This window comes from Anarrhichthys ocellatus, unplaced genomic scaffold (assembly GCF_004355925.1).
Source record: "Anarrhichthys ocellatus isolate YVR2014 unplaced genomic scaffold, GSC_Weel_1.0 scaffold8, whole genome shotgun sequence".
In the NCBI taxonomy this organism is placed as follows: Eukaryota; Metazoa; Chordata; class Actinopteri; order Perciformes; family Anarhichadidae; genus Anarrhichthys; species Anarrhichthys ocellatus.
In genome coordinates this window covers 7829786-7851899 of record NW_022280038.1, presented here as the reverse complement: position 1 = coordinate 7851899, position 22114 = coordinate 7829786, and the positions used below count along the sequence as shown (strand labels likewise).

The following is a 22114-nucleotide window of genomic DNA, read 5'->3' as shown; positions in this document are numbered from 1 at the left end:
GAGAGAGAGAGAGAGAGAGAGAGAGAGAGAGAGAGAGAGAGAGAGAGGTGTAGAAGAAAAAAAACGATGGCGGTGGAGCAAACAAGTGGTGCAGCGTGGGCAGCATGCAGAGCAGAGCCAGGAGATACGATCAGGACAGGACATACAGGGAGGAGACGCACGGAGAGATAATACAGCCAAGGGTCACCCAAGGGCGCTTTGCTTCTCTCCCAGAAAACGTCTCTGTCAAAGCCAAGTAGTGGCACCACAGCCAACACCTGCAACCATTACATACTATACATGGTACATATATGTGTGTGTGTGCACATTTATCTTTATTAAACACACGCTGGCGATAGGGGCCACGGTACGAGAATATGAATGCCATTCCTCCGTAGCAATGTTTCGATCATGCAGCTGCTTCACAGTGAGGAAAAAATACTGAAGACAAAACACGAAGCACAAAGGTGCTGCTGGGAAGGCTTTTACTGTGAAGCAAACAGGATGTAGTCAAGACGTGTTTCAGCAGCTCTACCCTGATACCCTATGGGTATAAGTCCCCATAGAGTGGAATGCACCACGAATACCTCTACTGACTGATTAATAGAAATGTCGCCTGTTAAAAAAAGTGTCATTGAGGGAGACTTTTGGACATGTGGAGAGACACAAACGCTGGATGATTTGGGAAGACAACAGGTCAAGAGTCAGAGGAGGTGGAATTACTCCGTTTTACTGGATATGTAGGGTGCATTACACTATTGTGATTCAACTACTGCTCTGAAAATAAATCTATAGGGTCCAATTTGCAGCATGCACAATCATTCAACACTGTGAAACTATATCCTAAACCTTTCTTTTTAAATCTAGTAGCGTATTACTTATCGTGCAGCCCTATGAGCAGCCATGTCCGTATCTGAAAACATTACAGCCCTGCTGGTGAACAAACACAACACTTCTCCAAATAGGGGAAAGAAACAAACAACACAAACAGTTCCCTCAGTCTCTTATCTGAGCAAATGCGGCATCAATTCCCACAGAGGCGAAGTAGAAGGGAGGCAACTCATCACTGGAAATGCAAACCAGCTTCTGCGTGTGGAACAATATCTCTATGTGTACTCTCAACATGTGTCAGCGAGAGATTATTCACACGGGACCGCGTTAGGGGAGGGAGATACCGAGTTTAGTGACTCCGACTGTGTTGGGGTTCATTATGAAGTCAGAAACGATGAATTATTAAAACAAATGGCACTCCAGATGTTTCCCCCGTCGTCATCACAAACGCTATCCTCTCTCAAGCGTGGAGATTCGAGCTGAGCGTAACACGAGCTTGAAAAATCTCTGTGGCCTTCCTCCCTCTTGTGTGTGCGAGAGTGAGGCGGTGGGGGTTTCATTCCTCTGGAGGTTTCTGTCACCATGATACATTAGCAGCCCTAAGTCATCCGGCACTGTAAAGTTAAAGCTTTAGTGTTAATAAACCGCCGGTATGAGGCTGGCAGGTACTATATATCCTGCTCATAGTAAAGTTATGTTGTAATACTTTATTAGGCTCCATTCAGGCACGTTTAATATTCTGTAGGGGTAGTGAAAACATAAGTTGATTTTTTATTAGCTGATCAACAGACGATCATTCAGTCAGCTGCTGCAGAATTTGCTGCATTCTCAGTTTGAATTCATTTTGCATAGTTGTTTTCCAACTGTTGTTCTTGTTTCTTTTTAACTTTGTGACTTAAAATGTGTGAATTAGGGCTGTCGCACTAACTGCATCATTTCTGAATTCTTCGCAATGGAAGCAACGTGTATTTACGCTATGCTACAAACGCCAAAAGCATGACCAGTTGCGTGAGTTGGTCACCGTGACGCAAAATGACAACCTTTGGGCTTTGAACAGATATCTATGGACTGAAGACGCATATATGTTGCAATACCCATAAGTGGCCGCAATGCAGAGCTACAGTAAGAAGATGACTGTTGCCTGTGAGTTGATAGAATTAAATACATGTTGGGGTGTTTACGCACTAGCATCCATCAGATTAGCAAAAGCTTTTTCTGCCTTTTCCCATTGACCCACAGAACTCCAAGGACACGCCGAGCTGATGAAACCAAGAGGAAATGCAGCAACAGACCAAATGCAGCGGAAACGTCTAGGTATTTCAGAGTGTAATTAATGCTGGAGCAGGTGGAGGAAAATCACACACATACGCTCTCCAAACAGGATTAAAACCACTGACCTGCACATGCTTTAAAATGACATGACTTAGAGAAATAAAACCTGTCTGAATGGTGTTTTAGTCCGAGTGAAACTCCAGTTCTGAGGCCAGTGCCTTGGTCCATGGCAGCATATTCATAGGAAGGGTTGTCCTCATCAAGCTTTTTGCCCCCCCCCATCCAAGTCATTTAATACTGACTATCTGCAGACACCGAGTCCCGATGCAATACTTTGATTTTCTAGATAATACAGCTGCACAGCGCACACCTCTGTACATTCAAGGTATCAAAATCAATCCAATGTACATGCCTAACAGTTGAATACCTCGACAGCTGAATACCTGCAAGTGTGTATTTTGATCGTCTGTACATCAAGTGTGTATTTTTGTCGTCTGTATATCTGTTGCTTGGGTTCCATTAATAAATTACTCTTAGTGGCTTTTTGCTCGCCTGGCTCTGCCCGCGGTCCAACACAATGCACCACTGATGGCAGCGAAACACACGATACTCTCTCACTGCATAGATGGGGTCTTGGACTCAAGTCGCACACACACTGACTTCAAACTTGACCCGGACTTGCACCTCTATGACTTGAGACTTGACTTGGACTTGCAAAAGCAAAAAGGCTTGAAAGCATCTCTGGGTTTGAGAGGCAAGAGGGACGTAAAGCTAAAGTAGATCATATGATGTCATTAGTAGGAGTCCCAGTTCAATTATCCGACACGGCTTTACTCTAACAGTTATTGAAAACAACCGAACATTTTCCATTGCCTGTTTTTTCATATAGCATCGCAAATAGCCTGTTTAAGGTGCTGTATCAAACAACTAATCAATGCTGGTCCTGTATGCTTATAGATAGAAGAGTGAGGAAACAGGACATGCTTTGAATCCCTTAAATGTAGCCATGCCATGTTCTAATCAGACCGGATGGCATGACAGAGCGTTCATCACAACCAAACGAGACTTGAGACTTGATTCGGACTTGTGACCAAAGACTTGAGTCTTGACTTCGACATGCAAAAGAAAAAAAGGCTTGTAAGCATCTCTATGTCACACTGAGCTGAAACGAAACAAGTGCACATAAATTAGATAAATAACATAAATACACAGTGTGATCTTGCATTTTGCTGTCGTTTGTGTCGGGTGGTGTTTTTCGCTGAGGAGGAGAGGCGGCCGAGATTTGACGTCGGCTGCATTGGGGGCATGAAAGCCTCCTGAGAAAAAAAACAAAACGTGTGTGACAGCTGACTTAAAACAAAGGATGGGATCGGGCTCTATATACCTTAGTAGCCAACACCGACACCTTGATCGGCCTTGAAACGGATCTTTGAGATCGCATCAAAACATTCCTGTTAACACCGAATGGTATTTCACCATGAGATGAGATGTTCAGTAGTGATTAAGGCCTACGATGCCTTTCAGGGTAGAAGGAAACCAAAGCTCTCAGAGATATCTCCTGTTGACACAGAACATGCCAACACCACACAGGTGACACTGCAAACTACTATGCTTAACTGGTCTTTTTTTTAAGACTCAGTACACATTGGTTAACAAGAATATGAAGAATGTCTGCTTTCACAAGACTCACACAAACACGGTCCACCACAAATGTTTGTAAATTATAGGTTAACTTCTAAAATGAGCACATACCTTTCTTACATATTCATACTTCTTGGCTGCCTTTGAAGCAAACAACAAGCCAAATTAATTTAGCGAGAAGATTGAATAAGCCTTCCTCTGTCTCCATCAAAGCCCCTCTCACTTTTCAGCTCTCTGTCTTGCGTCAGAGACACAACTGGAAGACATGAAAAGCTTTCAGTCAGGAAGAGCAGCAGCATCTCTAACTGTGTCTTGCTCTGCCTCTACCTCCTCGAGCCCTGACTAAAACAAAATGACGTCTCGCCTCGTGTTGCAGTCAATGCTCCGATTTATTATTTTTAAATCCAGCGTCCTTTAATCCTTTACTTGAAAGTTTTTTTTTGTTCTTTCTGTTTGCTTCTTCCAAGTGCTGGAGATTTAAACACTATACAGTGCAGTATCCATGCTGTTATGAACAACCAAATGACGTTGGTTCTGAGCGGCTGATAGAGCCTCAGACCTTCTTTCACACACCACTAAACAAGTACAAAGCAAACACTTTGTCCTCCACAAATGCTGCAGACAAACTGAAAGCACTCAGCAACAAATGCACCATCTTTCAAGATTTCATCTAAATCCAACCAGACGTCCAGATCTTTCCAAGTACTACATTTTGACTTACGATTACAGTTTGTGTGCCAAAACGTATCATCCATCCACATTCCATTCAAGTCACAGAAATCAGGCCTAAGCTTGAAACTTTTATCACAGCTCCCTTGTCAGACCAAGTTTCCGTACAGTACATCGGAAATGCTGGAAAACATATTTATAATAAGCAAAATTAAATCTACAGTTTGACTCAGTTTTCATGATTTAAAATATGCTGTGTTCCAAAATGAGAGCCCTGTTCTTGATGTTTTGCAAATGAATAGCGTTTAGTTCAAAGAGAATACTTTGAATGAAAATGAATGAATTTTATTGATTGAGGAGGAAAACTAATTTTCCTTCTTGTTAACTTAGAATTCTTCTTAGTGGACTGAGGACATCAAAGGTAACCGATATATTACTGATATTATACTGACATATCTAAGACATACAAGTGCACGTCCATATTAATATTCAGTCACCCAGAACATCATAACTTACATCCAATCAGCCTGACCTGCAGGACATTCAGGTTTGTTCAGCATTTGTCCTGAAAGTGGTCTTCCAAGAAAATGGCACTTGGACGCAAAACTGCTTAGCACAGTAGCCAGAAACCCAAAATCAACAGACTGCAGTCACAACACTGGAAGCTTATTGGTTGACAGCAGCTGCTCAAATGAAGTAAACCTGCTTAGTGTAGACTTTTCAGTGGCCACAAACTGGCCTGACTGCAGACTGAGAGGTAGAAAAATGCTTTGTGGAACCACAGAAAAAAACATTAAAAGTTTTAAGTTTCAGTGGATCAGTATCCGTCCTTATGATCTATATAAGGGCCGATTCCAGGCATTTTTTAAATCAGTGGTGTAACAGACCGTTGTCGGTCGTGATCCGTACAGATTCCCCCTCGCGGTTCTGCACGAACAGTGAATTAATCCCTAGATCAACCATCGTAGATAAAATTTGACTATCAATATTCAGCAAAAATATGCAATCAGGAGATCGGCATTTATGCTTTTTATTCCCCATTACATTATGATGCGTTCAGGCTCTATTCAGTAAAAATGACTATTGGGCAAAGGTAAATTGTAACATTAACAACATCATCAAAACAACAAAAACAATCCGTATCTACCAATATGGGTCATCAATGATCGGCACAAAGAGAGATTGGTGGATCTCTAAAAGTTATTTTTGCTCCCCTTTTTCCATTGTGCTTATGCCCGTTTATGATCCGTTGCAACCCTATTTTAAAGGATTAGTATCGATCCTAAGAACTGATCCATATTTTTATGGATCAGTGTCTGTTTCATAAAAATGGATCAGTGTCAGTTTCATATTTTTATGAAACAGACATGAAGCCCCTCAAATCTGTTTCTAGACTGTACTTGGCTGCATTTTGGTCACCTCAGCCTACTAGTGCTGCAGCGCTGTGCTCCTTTACAATAACTTAAAGCGCGAGCATGTCGCTGCATATCCAAGTGAAAATTAGAGTCTGTGAGTGTGAATAATTATTTGGTTGCACCAGTGAGGGAAGTCAAGTTCAGGTTGGAAAAGTACACTGATATGCTAATGTGTTTGTTATCTTTCCTCTCTCCCTGTGATTCGCAAAAAGACGGCGTACTGACTGTACATTCAAGTTGGGTTGTACGAGTTATCACACCGCATACATTTCCTTATCCACGGTATAGAAAGAAAACTGACACAAGTGAGTGTGTTAAAGGTACAGATAGGAGCAGTCTGCACAGTATTTGGACCAAGTAGCTCATGAAATATGTGTCAAACTTAGAGTACTACAGTGTATCAGATAATATATGATCAACATTTTAGGTAAATATAAGAATCCACAAACAAAAATGAATGTGGATATCTCAAATGAATGATAATGATCTCCAAAATGTCAGGTGCCTTGTAGTTCCAAAGCTGATTGGAAGTACAAGGTACAAGTATACACACACACACATATCCATATATCCTCTGGTATGAACATTGGTCACAACTGGAATCCATTGTCATGACTTCAGGCCGAGCACAGCTTTACTTCTTGGAAAACAGTTCAAGTCATGCTGCACTGGTTGGCATAATGGTAACAGATAAAGTCACACCCTGCTTCTCTCTATTATTGAATTCCTATTGGTTAACATTTGTCATCCTGTTTCAACAGGAACCTGTTTGAGACTAAGGAAGTAGATATACTATTTCATATTTCATGGGACCTTTAATGCCCCCTTTCAAGCCTACAGGGGGGTTGTGTTTGATCATCAGAACAGATCCTGTGGTTGAGTATCACTTTAAGTACAGAACTTCCATCAATGTAGTGACTTCACACCCCAGAAGGACAGATTCAAACATTCAGCACTTATCTATAAAACTAAAAATCTATTTGGAACCGAATTAATTATTCTGATAGTTCTTCAAAGCTTCTGTCATTATCCTAGTTGATCTCCAGTCCACACCTGTGTGGATACGAGTCAACATTGCCGGCCTATTGCACTGCTTCTACAGGCCTAGTTAAGGTTAGATGAAAACACATTGTGTATGTGCTTTAAATGTTTCATCGCAGTTCCCCAGCAGCTGAATGTACGAGCTGCCCCGCCAATAGAGAAAATGTGCCCTGCCTTTCTCAGAGCGGTAACATGGGTCGTGGTATCAATAAGTTAGAACAGATTGTGTCGTCTCTGATATCTCAGAGTGTATGAAGGGCCGCTGATACAGTGGGTACGGAAAGTATTCAGACCCCTTTAAATTTTTCACTCTTTGTTTCATTGCAGCCATTTGCTAAAATCAAAAAAGTTCATTTTATTTCTCATTAATGTACACTCAGCACCCCATCTTGACAGAAAAAAACAGAAATGTAGAAATTTTTGCAAATTTATTAAAAAAGAAAAACTGAAATATCACATGGTCACAAGTATTCAGACCCTTTGCTGTGACACTCATATTTAACTCACATGTTGTCTATAACACGCCTCTCATCAGCATTTTAGCCCAATTATCCTGAACATACAACAACTCTGCAGTCTTCAGGGCTGAAATAGTTCTTAACTAACGTTTGATCGACCTTCCAGTTGATTCCAGACAAAACCTTTTTTCCAACCTCATTTAAAGCTGAAATCCATACTTAAACGCCCCACTACTGTCTGATAAAGAGCTACAGCTGATGCACTTACACCAAGATGTTTCCAGCGAAAACTACAATGGACTTTAATTGCAGGAAAAATGTCAGCAATGTAACACATCAACTACCGATGTCAGGTTGTGGTGTCAGCCCTTCAGAATTAGAGAGACACTTTGCATTGATGTTCAACAACCATGCAGGGAGAAACCCTTTGTGAGAGCGAAACAGTGGGAAACACTCCACAAAATCAAGTCTTGAGTTAAAAGAAGGGGGTGTACAGTACGTCCTTGTTGACTAGGAACTCGGTCTCTTTGATTTCCGTCACATTTGTTCCCTTTACATACAATCAGTTGACAGTAATGGCTTCAAGCCCTCAAACGCTATTCCAGGAAATCTAGGACATCACTCACTGATGTATAGGTATTTAGAGAGAAAGTGTACATTCAAACACGTCACTGAGTAGTGACATTACTTTCTTGTGATCCCACGCTCATGTTTGTCCTTTTTAATGTGAGGCTACACTCAGGAGAAACTCACTAATTAACACATTACATCTTGTTGGTTTAGTCCGTACACAACAACCGACGTGTAAAAGTGACATGTCTCTGTTTTACAGGAACCTGTGTGTAAACCACTATTTGTTGTTTTCACATTTAGGTTTTTGTACTGATTAAACAAACAAGATTTGAAGTGTTGATTTAATTCGTGAGCTTAAGAAGTGATGTTTTTTTTCATTACCAGGTTTTATTATGGTGGTTTATCCAAACTGCAATAAGCTCTTTTAGGATTTCTCTCACACAATCTACAACTGACCCACAGACACAAAAGAACCGCAAAAGTGTCCCAATCCAATTGAATAGTAACTTGTATCCAACAGTGAGTAAGTAAGTCAGAAAATCCTGCTTTTACTTTTGCTGGATTTACTAAACTACTGAATGCTGCCTCTCACCTTTTAAGAAATTGTGCTTTCCTGGCAAATTTGGACTTGTGCTAAAGCTTGCCTTATTATGACAATCAAAAGGCAGTATTAGTTTATTTGATCTGTTTCCCATTCCACTGACTGTCTCTAGCTCAAATATAATCTTTCCAATTATCATTCTAATTGACCCCTGGCAAAACCCGCCCCCTGCTGCTACTCCGTCAAGCTCTCAGTGTTACCACACTGCCAGTAACTGCACTCACTAAATAAATATTATCAGATGTGTTTTCAGAGAGAAGCAGACAGAAGGGTCTACAATGTGTTTTATCCAGGATGGATTTATCCAGTATGTCAAACTGATTCAGCAGAAAAAAAGATAAAGATAGAAGCTGAAGCCTACAGATCACAATTTAAAAGTGAACCACCCCTTCAGCTAGAAGACAATGAAATTAAGGATTGACACTGTTTCTTTAAATCCGTGTAGGTCATTATTTACTGCTACGATCATTAACAAACAAAAGCAGCATGTGTATACATTCAGTAGCCTTTAGTAGCCTGGGTTGCATAGAAGTGCTAACGATAGTTACAAATGTGCTACCGTACTCTGCTAATGTTAGCCCCACAGGTTTATCTCCTTTCAACCTCTAATATAAATAAAAGTCAAAACACCATAACTCTAACTCCCCTCTGCTGCCAATGCAAACTGGTGATTGCACAGCTAGCTACCTTGTAGATTATTGTTCAAATTTGAAGTCTGGATAATTCGGGAGCATTTGGGATTTTCCATTACGCCGCACAGAGCACAGTGGTAACCGCAGCGGTGTGGATCAGTGCACAAGTGATTTCAGCTGCCTCTTTTGTTGGGCTATTGTAGAACACTTAATGTTGTAAGGGGGAAAAAAAAACCACCTTACGAAAGCTAAAATAAGTGTGTATTGAACCTCTACATCGGCGACTCTGAAATCATTCAATTCCTGCAATCGCTCACAGTTGAAAAGAAAAATTGAGGGGGCCCTAAGTGCAGCCAGCACTTTCTGAACAGCAGAAAACAGACGGTAACCAGCTGCTGTGTTACCAATCTGCCCTCCAAAACACTTACCAAAAACAAAACCCTCAAAATAATGTGAACATGCATAATTCCAATTACCAGCACAGTTAAAGATCAGCTAAACCAGGGTGAATGCAAATGAACCGAGGCCACTTCTATTAATGACAAGAAAATAATACATACCAATAACAAGCATGTTCTTCTAAGCTGGCTCTCATAATGGGACTCGGAATAGCAAAGCTGCATTCCTAATCATTCAACCTGTGGTTTTCATTAGATAATGATAAGATCAAATATTATGTGAAATACATTTGACTGAAATGACAAAATGATGGTTTGGGCTGGAATAGATTCATTGAAATGTATACTCTGATGACTAATAAAGGACATTGTAATAGATTTAAAAAAATAGCAATATTAAGAAAGAAAACATTTTGATTGAACAAAATGACTAAATGTTGACCAAATTGTTATAACTTTTCATCGACTAAAACTCTTTTGAGTCGTCGTTGACTAAAACTAGACGAAGACTGCGGAGGATAAAATGACTTAAATGTGATTAATAAAACAAATACGCATTTTTGTCTAAAGGCTAAGACTAAATCAAGAATAGCTGCCAAAATGAACACTGCTTTGTCAGTCCTATTTGCACCAATCATACAGGAAAGTAGTCAATTATAGAAAAAGAAACACTTAAACCAAGTGTTGAGTAAGAGGCAAATCTCACTACTTCTCAGCAAACGAACTACTTTCACATAAAAGCCAGAGGTAGATGCAACAGGTTTCCCACCACTTCTCTCGCTTAAAGAGTTTACTTTATTGATGCCTTTTCAACAGAAGCGTTTTTAACGATGAAGAATGGTAATAATAATGGTCTCTAATTGCAGACGGGGAAAACCGATTCCCTTAAGTTTTAAAGGCTGAATTGAGGCAGGGCCAGACTGATTGCAATAATTACTGTCCTTGAATACACTGAAAAGAAGAGCTCCTAATTATCTGTAATGGTGGATGTTTTCGTCTCTGTCATCTCCCAACAATCAGGGAGTGTGTAGTCGAAGCTCGGATCCGATACCTCGCCAGATGCCAGCTACCGGGCTATTTTACCATCATTTTAATCTAATAATTTAATGCTAATTGGCTTGTACATTATACATGTAAACACTCAATCAACATGTGACTGATTAGTAAAAGAAAAAAAAAAACACTGTTGCTGGCTCCACGGTCTGCCTGTGTGCCTCTCCTGTCATGAGGACCTGGAAGATAGGATTAGGCAGTTCTCGCATAACACCATACAATATATTAGGGGTGCCCTGGTAGCCTAATAGTTTAAACACATACCCAATAACGGCAATTGTTCAAATAACGGCGCAGAAATAAACTGCTGTCCTCCGAGAAGTCCTGTCTCTCTTTAGTGGCTGACAAATAACGGCTAAATAACTTCCCATCATGGTGGTGACGGTGATACATAATTGTAAGTCCGAAAGACCGAATGACAGAATTGCAATGATATTTAAAATTCACGGTGCGATTGTCTCAGGGAACCATCGGTGGGTGTGTGTGTATGTATTCGTCCATGCAAAAAAACTTCTCTGATAAAACCACACCCAATACCACTCGCTAACGACACGTTGACCGCTTATCAAATGAGCCTTAAAAGCTGCCCAGCTGCAACGATGACCTGATGAACAAACAGGTTCAATCCATCAAAACAGGCAGCTCGCTCGCTGTATGTTAAAGGAATACAACGTGTAAATCAGCTGCGAAACATTGTTTAATTTCTGTTCCATTTTTGCTAGAAACACATTAACTGTTTAGCTTTGTACCTCGTAACGCTTAATACTTTTTGTTGCATCTTTTATATATGAGTTCCATTTCACCACCAGTTTTCTCTCCTCCATCAAATCTTCCGCTAACAGATTTCTTGTCAACCAAGAGCCACTGTATAAGAGTCGGTATGAACACTCAGTGGCCCACTTTGGTACCAACAGGGATTTAATCCATCGACTCTGCCGATGGAGTTCATGATTGACTTGATGGCCAGTTATATTGGACCCTTCACAGATAGAGTTTCTTGACAGCTAATCAAAAGACAACCGCCTCCAAACAAAATGTTTGGCCTTTATGTCTTTTTAGTGTTGCAGATTTACCCTCGGGGGTATCCAAGGAGGGTAGGAGGTTAACAACACAGGCCGATAAATCCACGTCTCACTGCAGGTTTCCTTTCCTCTGAGCGTATCAGCGCTGCGCATGTTACTCCTGTTTTAGAAAGTCAAAATATGCCAATCTTTGATGTGCTCCAGTGAAATGTTATCATGTTTGTGTCAGGCGATTGGGCAGGCAGAAGGTTTGGCTCCACTCGAACGGATCTGTCTGTTCCCTCACGGTGGAAATGAGACTGAGCTGCATGCAAACAAAATGGAAAAAGGAAAATGGCAAATTAAAGAGCCAAATTTAGCTCACAATTGCAGATGCTGCAGAGGAATTAAACAGTAGGTGGTTTAAGAGGGAGAAATAGGTGGTGACACATTTTTCGAAATCTTGATTGAACAGAAATAGGGCAACGGCACAATGTGACCCAAACACAATTTGCTTGTGGTTTAAAGTGGATTGGCTAGAAACAGAGAGGTTTCACTGAAGTCTCATTCTCTCCTGCATCCATTTTGTTGCTATTTATACCTCCCCTTCTGACTGCAGCGTGGAGTTGGGTTGCATATGTCACAGAGCCCCATGCAGGCAGGCCCGAGAGGCTGTGGGCAGTTCACAAGCCGCGAGCTAAACCAGGCTACGACTCTAAAGTCTACTGAGCACAGTCCCTGCCGCTGAATCCAACGGAGGCTATCAAACCTTTCATCTTTTATGTATGAGCTTCCTGGCTGTCCTACTGCTGGAGGAGGCGAGACACTGGTCCCACCTCACAGGAACCTCAGCGGAATTATTCCATCTGAATTATTCATCGCACATGAGGGCGATATCTTTTAAAAGGGACAGACGTGTCTCCATCCCCCCCCCCCCCCTGCTGTCACATTAACGGCAACGTAGAGAAACAATGTCCAGACAAAAGTGCCCTCAGTTGGATGACAACAACATCTCACCTGGCACACCGAGACTTAAAATCCATATAATTGGTCCGGAGTATCACGGCCTCCCGGGAACACGATCAATAGCAGGGATTTACAGCAAAGGATCTATTTCTGGCATTGAAGAACTACAGTGAAGCTGCCATCTGCAGTTTCTGATCCAAACTGTGGAATCCTCCCCCTCTTTTACCATCCGTTGAGTTTTTTTAAACACTCTTGGTTGTGGTGGGCGTTATCCAAAATCATCAGATGACATATTTGTTTTTGTTTTACCCAGACGTTGAGGTGGACCCGCTATTCTCCTTTACGTGACAAGCCGCTGTTATTTTCTTTGTAGTATTTATTTTAACTGTTTAAACTGATGCACAGCTAATTATTAACATCCCTACTGCAAAGAACTATGCTCGCTTTGTATCGACAAAACGTGAGAAGCATCCGATGAAAATAGAAAAGGATTTCAAAGTTATTGTCAGAAGTGAAATGGTATTATGAAGTACCTACTGTATATTGGTACTCGGTATTGGTAAGTACTCACATATAAGTAAAACAGCAGTATTGGTGCATCCCTGCTTCTTCATCATATAACCAGAGTTCTTCCTCAGCTTGAGTTGGTTGGGATCGCTCCCCTGCTCTGTATTTACTTCACTCTCCTCCATGTCTGCCCTAGTAATGTTACCTTGCCAGCAGTGGCTTTCACAGGATTCTTTACTGGTGTGGCTGTGGAATCTTTACATTTTTCATTTCTTTTTAAATAGTTTAAATTGTCTGCTTTATCTTTTCAATATTTTTTAGTTGCTCTTTCTAACGATATAGCATATCCTGACCTATATGAAAGGTAAATAAAGTGTATTATTTCAGATTTTTTTTGTTTTTTATGAGATCGAGCACATATCCTTCCACATCTTAAAGATCTGTTAATGGATGCAGTTTCTAAGATTAACTCTAATCATTGTAAAGCGTGGTTGTTGACCTCGTAAGTCTGAGTCATCCAGCTCGCCCTGGTGTGCAGCACACAAACGCATACACATTCATAGTAAATAGTTACAGCGTTAAAAACAACACCACATATTGCAGCTCCCTACAGAGTTCACTGCACAGTAGCAGGCTGGATTGCTGGCTCCTTTTTATTCTTCCGATATATTACATTATAAGTTTGTCAGCACCAAATTGTGCTGTTTTTTGCTCTCACAAAAGTTGCAAGTTTAGAATTGACCATCTGGAAAGTAGATGCAATCGTGCGTTATCATGCACTCAAAAGCCCCCTCTAACGTCGGGCTCATTATCACACACAGAGAAATGTCATCTGCAATACGACACGCTCATTTCCAAAATCCTCGGCTGGCATGACTGGAAAGTGGCATACTAACCTCAGCGTGGAGCAATTAAACTCTGTCTATTTATCGCTGCCTCAAACTGTTCGAGGAAGGCGCAAGAATGAGCCTTCAGCACCTTCCTATCTCCATCAGAAGCCTGATATAATTAGCCCTGCTTTGTCCTGCCTGCAGCCATTGTCTTTGTTTTGATGCTATCATAGACACGCTGTAATTGCGTTCACTATCACTCCGGTGGCTTTATAACCTATCATAGATTGGAATTGGGCTCTGTTACGACTAATTGCAGCTAATGACATGTTGGTAGCGCTAGGATATGAAATAGGATGCGTTCTACACTAGCAGCCACAACTTCACTACCAACAGAAACATTGTTTCGCTTCTAGCTAGCCATTTGACTTTGCTGTTGGACGGTAGTGTGTCGTCGGTCATTACATTACTCATGAATCCCGTCATAGAGAAACATGAATCAGCTTCTGGAATGTGCATGCTGTTCATAAAAAATATATTAGTTGACCCTACATAACATATACTGTATATTGATATTAAATTGATGATTAAAAGCTAAGACACATAATCTCACCGACCACACATAATGACAGGCAGGCCAAACTGTAAAATGTTATGCTTTCGTCTCATGTTTTCTTGCTACTTTTTCTTTTAAATAGAATAATAATAATAATATGACATTAACCTTTGAGAGAACATATAAGATCTCCAGCCAACAGCAAGTAGTTTTGTTTTTTTTGCCCGTCAGACCCCTAAGATAATCACAATGAGATAATCACAATAAATGCAAGCTATTAAATGTCTTGATTAACACTGAAATATAAAATGCTAATATTTTTAGTGCCCATAAAGTCAAGATTCTGAGTCTGTCAGGGTAAATCTGTACATGAACAAAGAAAATGTATTTGTAAGGCATTTAGTGAGTTGTAACCTTGTAGTTTCATGCTGGTGTATTCTTATACGTTAGGTGTCTCCACTAAATACATATACATATCTGGCCATTAAATATCTGGCCTCTTGCTAATGTGTTCTTCCACTCACTGATGGCTCACAAATCTAGAATGTAGATTTGTTAAGGTTTGGTGGTTAATGCCCTCGCATACCTTGACAAGCTATTGCACTCGCCTGTACTTCCATTGCCAATGTATGTGCAGAGGGAAAGTATGTTGGGATGGCATAGTTGCACTTAGCTGGTAATCCACCATACCATAAGATACAACCGTGGCAGCTTCAAGGCAAAAGGTGTCACGGACAACCTTTTAAAGTCAAGCCGAAGCCTGTAACACGCTGGAGCAAACGCTGAGCATATCGCTGTTGCCATGCGAACACCTCGCCAAACCTATCCTGCGGGTTCTCCTGTTTCAAGTGCAAATTAAACTTCACATGCCTCTGGAGGCTGAAAAGTTTTTCTTAAAGGTCTTAAGAAAACAGTTTCAAACAGGGGGGAGGTGGCCACAACTGGCACTTCTCCTCGTTTCCATTAGGTTGACAGGTATGGATTTGTCAGACGTTAGCTAACATTTGCTGGTTGTCAGACGGATGCAGCATCCTGTTATGCACCTTAGTGTCTGTGGTAGTCACGGTGTCACTTTTGGCTGAAAGGGTTTGGGTGTGTGTGTGCATGAGTATGTGTTTGGTGACCAGTGCTTTTTAAAATGGATGGTACAGAACGTTAGAAAATAAACAAAATACAGGAATAAAAGTGACAGTTGTCTCTTTTTAGTCTGGGGTGGTGGTGGCACTGTCAGACTTTGAAAACCCCTGCATTATAAGATATCTGGAGTATCAGAGTTGATATTTTGTCCTGATGGTGGTGTTAGATAAAAGCTTGAGGTGTGTCCAAAATGGAAAGGGTTCAGCTCCTGGGAAGCATGAATGTGCCCAGTAGATTAAAGCCAGGCTAATATCAATGCTTGAGAGCAATAAATCAGCTAATATGATGTTTTTTGACATAATAAAGCCTATAGAGCTGTAAAGCTACACAACAAGCGTTTTAGAGTCACGGTTCGGTACGTTTTCACTCAACTATTTTTCATTTATTTAGAAAATTCTAACCATTTGACAGTTGCTCATTGGCCTTCATTCTTATTTTAACAATTAGGGCAATCAAATTAATAAAATAATACAAAAGAAACAAATAACAGAAATGTGTGTAATGTACAGTAAATGTAATGTAATTTAAATGTAACCCAATATGTTATGGCAAATCTACATATTAGATGTAGATATTTTGTGTGTTAAAGCAAAGATCAGGAGCATCATCTAAACTACATTGAATATCCTGATAATGTTTCATGGCTGAATAACAGCTATCGGGTGGTTTTGCTCTGGACATACAGTAAGTGTTGGATGAACTGAAGAACCTTCCATCTTTGACATTCTTCAGCCCAGCTGCTCTGAATGCTGATTTTGTTTCGACAATGTCAGCATTTTGTGTTGGTATCATTACCTCCATTAAACTAGCGACACTTCAGCGGATTTCGCTCAAAAATGAATACAATAACATTGCAATTGAATTGAAGTAGAAACTAAGTACACAGACTAGATTTACTGCAGTGAGATGCTGTTTTATATAAAATCATAAAGTAGTATTCTCTCTCTTAGTCTCTTCCCTCTCGTCCTCTTAGCCCCTTATACGTAACTGTTTAACATTAATGATTTTGAGTAAGAGAGTCAATGAAGAGCAGAGGGATCTATACTGACCAGAGATGTTTGTCAATCTGTTAATTGTAACAGTCTTCAGAGAATTTAAATCACCAGGAAATAAACTATTGGAATACACTTCGGGCACTTTATGGCTATTATTGTAAATATATTTGAAGAAGCAATCTCACATGACAAGAAGATAAGAAACAAATGAGGGAATATTACTTGAAAATAGATTATCATATTTTGACTTTGGTCATGTGACGATGAGCCAAACAAGATTTCATTCAGCTTATGATTCATTACCTTAAAACACAATAAAGACTACCCAGATCTTCAAACTCCTTCATAGCCACGTCAGTGCAATATCATACAGTACAAATATAGTAGATTAGTATTTAAATCATTTTTAAAATGTATTTTCAGCCATGTTTGCTCTCCAGATTCTTGCTGAAATTGCTGTCTGGGACAAAAAGTGCCCTCAAACTAAAGGGTTTAACTTCCTGAAAAACTGTAAAATTAGATTGCTGGATGGATGAAAAATGAAGATCTTTATCTTTATACTGTGGTGTAAAAAAGACGGTAAAATTTGTCCTGAGTCTGGCATTAAGAGAAAGGTCATGTTGTTCCCTAAATGAAAGGATTTATCCTCAGCATGGTGGTCATTTTAGGACATCACGGACTCAGCTGGTCTAGCTCAGCTCTACATTTGTCAGACTCGGTTGCTCAAAGTTCAACTTTCACAAATCCAACTAGAGCTTGGTCTGAAACAGACGCATGAAAAACCTACTCAACTACACGGTGCAAAGGACGCCAAGGACAGTCAGATTGTGCTCAAACAGACCAGAGGATAATTAGATAAGATTCAACCCAAAGATTAGCTCCGTTATTTAGCCAATCAGGACTGTGCTGCTCACCAGCTGCTGACAGTTAACATCAGCTAGCTTTCCTCCAGCCAATTTCAACAGGGTTTTGCTGTTCACAATGTAGGATTTATAAGGAAAACGTTCTACGGTCCCCCGGGACGACGGGGGCGCCGTTAGTCTAGAGCCCTGACAAGTACAGTCACATTTTCAGAAATGTTGCATCAACTTGGTAGCAAAGTGTTAAAATGACACAAACACCCCAAACCAATACAAGGGCGCCCTTCCTGATCCAGTTGGACTGAATATAATTCAGACACGGCCCGAATGAGGTCCCGTCTCGGGTCTGAGATATTGGGACCCAAGTGGGCCTGTAGCTCAACCTCACCTTGTAATGTACATAGGCTCTTAGGCGGAATGTTTGAAGCTGAACGGCAGCAGCCAGAGGGTCTGTTCTCTGGGAACCAAGAATGTTTCATGCTAATCCATCCAATGGTTGTTCAGGTATTTTTTTTAAATGTCGTATTTCCGAGAACTGAGCATCATTCTAGCAGTCTGATGAGGGAAGCCAAGTACGAGTCAATTTGCCAGCATCTGTTTGAAGTTGTTTGAAGATGTTTCACTCTGGACCAAACAAAAAGATCAACAGACCCAAATGTACCCACAGTGGGATAGCAAAATACAAACTGATAATCAACAATGAAATCATTTGAAATCGAAACCACCATTGGGACAGAGAGGGTGTCTGATTAATGAGGTTGACAATCTGGGTTCCAATGTAGGATGAAAAACTAGGTCAGCCCCCTTCTTGACAAACTAAACTTCATTCAGTACATCCCAGAAGTTCCCACAACGTAAAGCTATCATGAAAATAAATCACGCTACAATAACAACTATCTTATCTACTAGCAGAGCTTTGTTACCCCGCTATCACAGTGTAGGGATTATAGTATTTATCTCTTTCTTTTCAATGCAGAGGTTGGATCACACGTCCAGATAAGGACGCATTCGGGGAGGCTGCACTCGTCTGCCTTTCATTAATTGGCAGTGGTGCATTACTCTGTTGGAAACTCAAGAGGAGAAATCTATTTCCTAAAACAAACCATCTGTTTGTGAATCACTGGGAGACTGGAGAGACTGGTCCTAGCCTCCAGCCAAAGACACTGCCAGAGCCGTCTCTCTTTCTCTCTCAGTGCTGTTGACACTAATTAGAACACCACTTTGCCCTTTTTTTTCCGAGCCATTTGATCAGCATTACAATATGTTCCACCACAATTTCTGCAATCAACACAGATGAAATATGGTATCGAGCTCAGTGCACAACATGATTGCGCACAGCACACACAAATCCTCTTGAATAAGCACTGACCCAATCGAGCACAGCTTCTACTAGACCGGTAATCACGGACTGTGTGTTGGAACCGAGAACATCGACTGTTCCGCTTTGTAAAAGAACGGGGTGATTGCTGCAACTTCGGCTGCAGTTGCTCTGTGGAGCCATCTGGGTCACAGGGCCATGAATGCAGCGCAAGGGTGGGCAGAGTGTTAAATAGGTCCAACACAAGCATCCTCGTCCAACACCCACAGGTCCACTTTCCCTACTGGATTAGATCCCTGTTTCCCACTCTATCTGGGTGCTGCACCTTGACCCTGGGAGCCCTGAAACCACAGGGACAGCAGCTTGGAGTAGGCGTGTGTGTGTGTGTGTGTGTGTGTGTGTGTGTGTGTGTGTGTGTATATCAAGTACAAAGTGAGGTTGTGTATGCCTCATGGCCTCCAGCACTGAATCTTGGACAGCTTCACCTCGACAGAGTCGGCCAAACCACCTCGACTTCATTCACACAGAGCCAGTGGCGCATCGAGCCAAGCACTCAAGAAAATAAACCACATCTCCACACACACACACACACACACACACACACTATCACCCTGCCGGTATTCAACACCCAGTGCTGCTTATTTGGGATTCAAGCTGCTGGTGTTTGTGCCAGTATCTTTTGAATTTGAATATTTTCATGCCAGAAAAGTAAGAAAGACTCAGTGTTTCTCTCCAACGTTGCATTTCCGTCCAGGTTGGAACAGCCAGGATGAGACCTGACCATGATAGCTCTCCAATTTAATATGAATCATACACACATGCCTTTGAGAATTGAGCTATCAAAAATGACAAGAATCACCTAAATAGAAAAAGTTTCAAATATGATAATAAAATCTCCATTGCAGGTTTTTCTTTTTTTTTTCTGTAGCTGCAGCCAAGCGGGAAACAAAAACACACAGAAGCACACAGCAAGCAACTAATCACGAAAACAATGTGAGTGTTCCTCTCGAGCAGTCAGTCACTCCGTCGTCCCTCACTGTGTCCCACTCTTCCCTCTTTCTTCTTCAACTCCCGAACAATTCCTCCTCTGCTTAAAGCGGCTCCTCCGAATACTGTGCGTCCTTCTCAGAGAGTGCAGAGAAGCCAGTGAGCAAAGCAAAGTTGTCTTCTGACACTTTGAACGCACCTCACCCTCAACATCAACCATTGGGACTTATGGCTTTGACTTTCATCATTTATTATACGATAGTGATGTTGTTTTTCTTTGTGGGACTAAACCGCTGCGTGCCCTTCAGGTTCCTCGCACCTGACGTCCATTAACCACCAGTTGTTGGGATCAAACAACACTGGAAACAGTGCTGTGGAATTCCTTCACAGACATGAGCGCTCGAGTGTGTCCAGAAAGAGCCCGAGCATCTGCTGCCTGGGACAAATTAAATGTGGAGTTAATTATGAGAGGAGGCTCCCCGGAGTGGTCCCCGTCAGCATCCCGGCTAACACTGTGACACCAAAAGGTGTGGCGCTGCGTGGCTTTGCCCGCACTAACTAACAAACGAAACAAAGGGCGTGCGTGCGAGGAAGCCGTGACACAGTGGAGACAAAGACGTTTTCAGAACTTGAGCAGGCCGACTAACGAGGAAAGGAGATTGTGAAGCGTGCGTGCGTGCGTTACCTCGAAACAGGAAGGCTTTGGTGCTGTTGTGGAGCCCCGCCACTTGGGTAATTCCATAGGTGGCATTTGCCAGGTCAAGTTCATTGATGATATCAATCTGGTAGTCTGGATCGGATCCGAAAGCCAGAGCTGCGGGAGAGAAGTCAAGGTTATGAGGATGAGAGGTGTTAACAGCCTGCAGAGAGGATTAAAGCGGGTTCTAAATCATTTTACAAACAGACAGGGTCACTGCTTAAAATGACTGTGGCTGTTTTCATTTAGGCTACACGCAGAGTTGTGCTAATGCTGCCCACTGATATGCATCGTATCTGTCCGCAGCCGACACCTGTGTTCTCCATGGGCTGTAGGTGCAACGTGCGCACGCGTCAAGGTAAAACAAACAAAAAGGTGACATCTCTTTTACCTTATCGGCATGCAGGTTGTTCTAAAATATCAACTCAACAAACTGCAGGTGATTGGAAACAAAACAATACGCCGCAGTCCGAAGACACTACCAAAACAAATCGGACTCGCTCGCGCGCAAGGTGCAAACTGAGGAAGCGGTAAAAGACGCGAAGAAGCGCGCGTCACTCGCAGCAGAAGTCCTCATTGCGATGAATAAAAAGAAATAATATAAATAATAATACAAAAAGAGGGGCACGCGGCGTGTTCTTACCTGGTTTTGTAAAAAAGAAGAGGTATAACAAAGCCACGTAAATATCCATTTGTGTTGGAGTTGCGCTGTACAGAGTCCTCAGCCGTGCGCTCTGCTGCGTATCCACACTATCACCCGCTCTGGTCCGTCTGGCGCTGTGCGCACCGCTCTCACCTCGCCTGCATGTGGAGGAAAGGAGGAACGGTCCACATCACACGAGCAGGGGGGTTCCCTCGGTGCACAAACAGACCCGTTTACAGCGTTTGAATGCGTCCAATCAGTCCCCGCGGGGCGTCAAAAGTGGGACGCATCCGCGTTCATCAGCGACGTATTTTAAACTGAAGTGCAGACCGAACATTTGAGAATATCCTCAACCATCAATCTGTGAAGTTCCCCCTCTCGCTCAGACCACAGAAACTTTCAATTTCGGAGGTGAGAAAAAGGCTTTTCAGAGGAAACTTGGTGGGTGGAGGATATGGGAATTATCTGTAATGGATAGGTAGACTGCTCTCACTTGTCACAGTAGAGATTATTCAAAGAATTCTCAGTCCCACGGGATTATTAACAACACAGCAGCTGACAAAGGAGAACCGATTATATTATCTGCATAGCCTGAAGGATATATATGTGTTAAGAATGTGTATAATAGCACGGACAACAACAAAAACGAGTCCTGCATCTCCTCTTTGCTTCTCGCAGCTCAACTCTACAGGCAAAGACATGCACTGGTCTCTTTTGAGATATGGAGCTATTTTGCTTCCATATGTTTTATTTCAGACTACTGGAAAGAAAACATCCTACACACATTTAGGTGTTTATTTTACTACTTTGTCTATTTGAGTCTGTAGATAATGCCTTGTGTTCATATTTAACGATACAATTTCAGAGAAAAAAATAAGTTTCTTAATATAAGTAATTAAATAGGCAAATTGCATGGTGATGTCTAGTACTTTAACATTTCTTTTACATTTTGAATATTGCAAAATGTCTTAAAAGGCTGTTTTCACAAAATTTGGTTCTTCTGATATTCTGAGCCAGAAATCTCCACTTGAGTAGCACTTAAATATACCCAAAC

General features: G+C 41.5%; 1 protein-coding gene across 3 annotated transcripts in view; it reads right to left on the bottom strand.

Annotated features, from left to right (window-relative positions):
• LOC116384004 (protein kinase C-binding protein NELL1) overlaps positions 1 to 21233 on the bottom strand; it is a 233874-nt gene extending 212641 nt beyond the window's left edge. Inside the window, exons 1-2 of one of the 3 annotated variants that reach the window (XM_031848251.1) lie at positions 21061 to 21233; positions 20406 to 20534 (exon numbers count right to left, since the gene is read on the bottom strand). In XM_031848251.1, the coding sequence (XP_031704111.1) occupies positions 20406 to 20534; positions 21061 to 21109 (178 nt within the window). In that variant the 5' untranslated portion in view covers positions 21110 to 21233. The remainder of the gene's footprint in view (positions 1 to 20405; positions 20535 to 21060) is intronic. The other 2 variants (XM_031848250.1, XM_031848249.1) reach the window with 2 other exon arrangements.
• Positions 21234 to 22114: the final 881 nt, after the last annotated feature.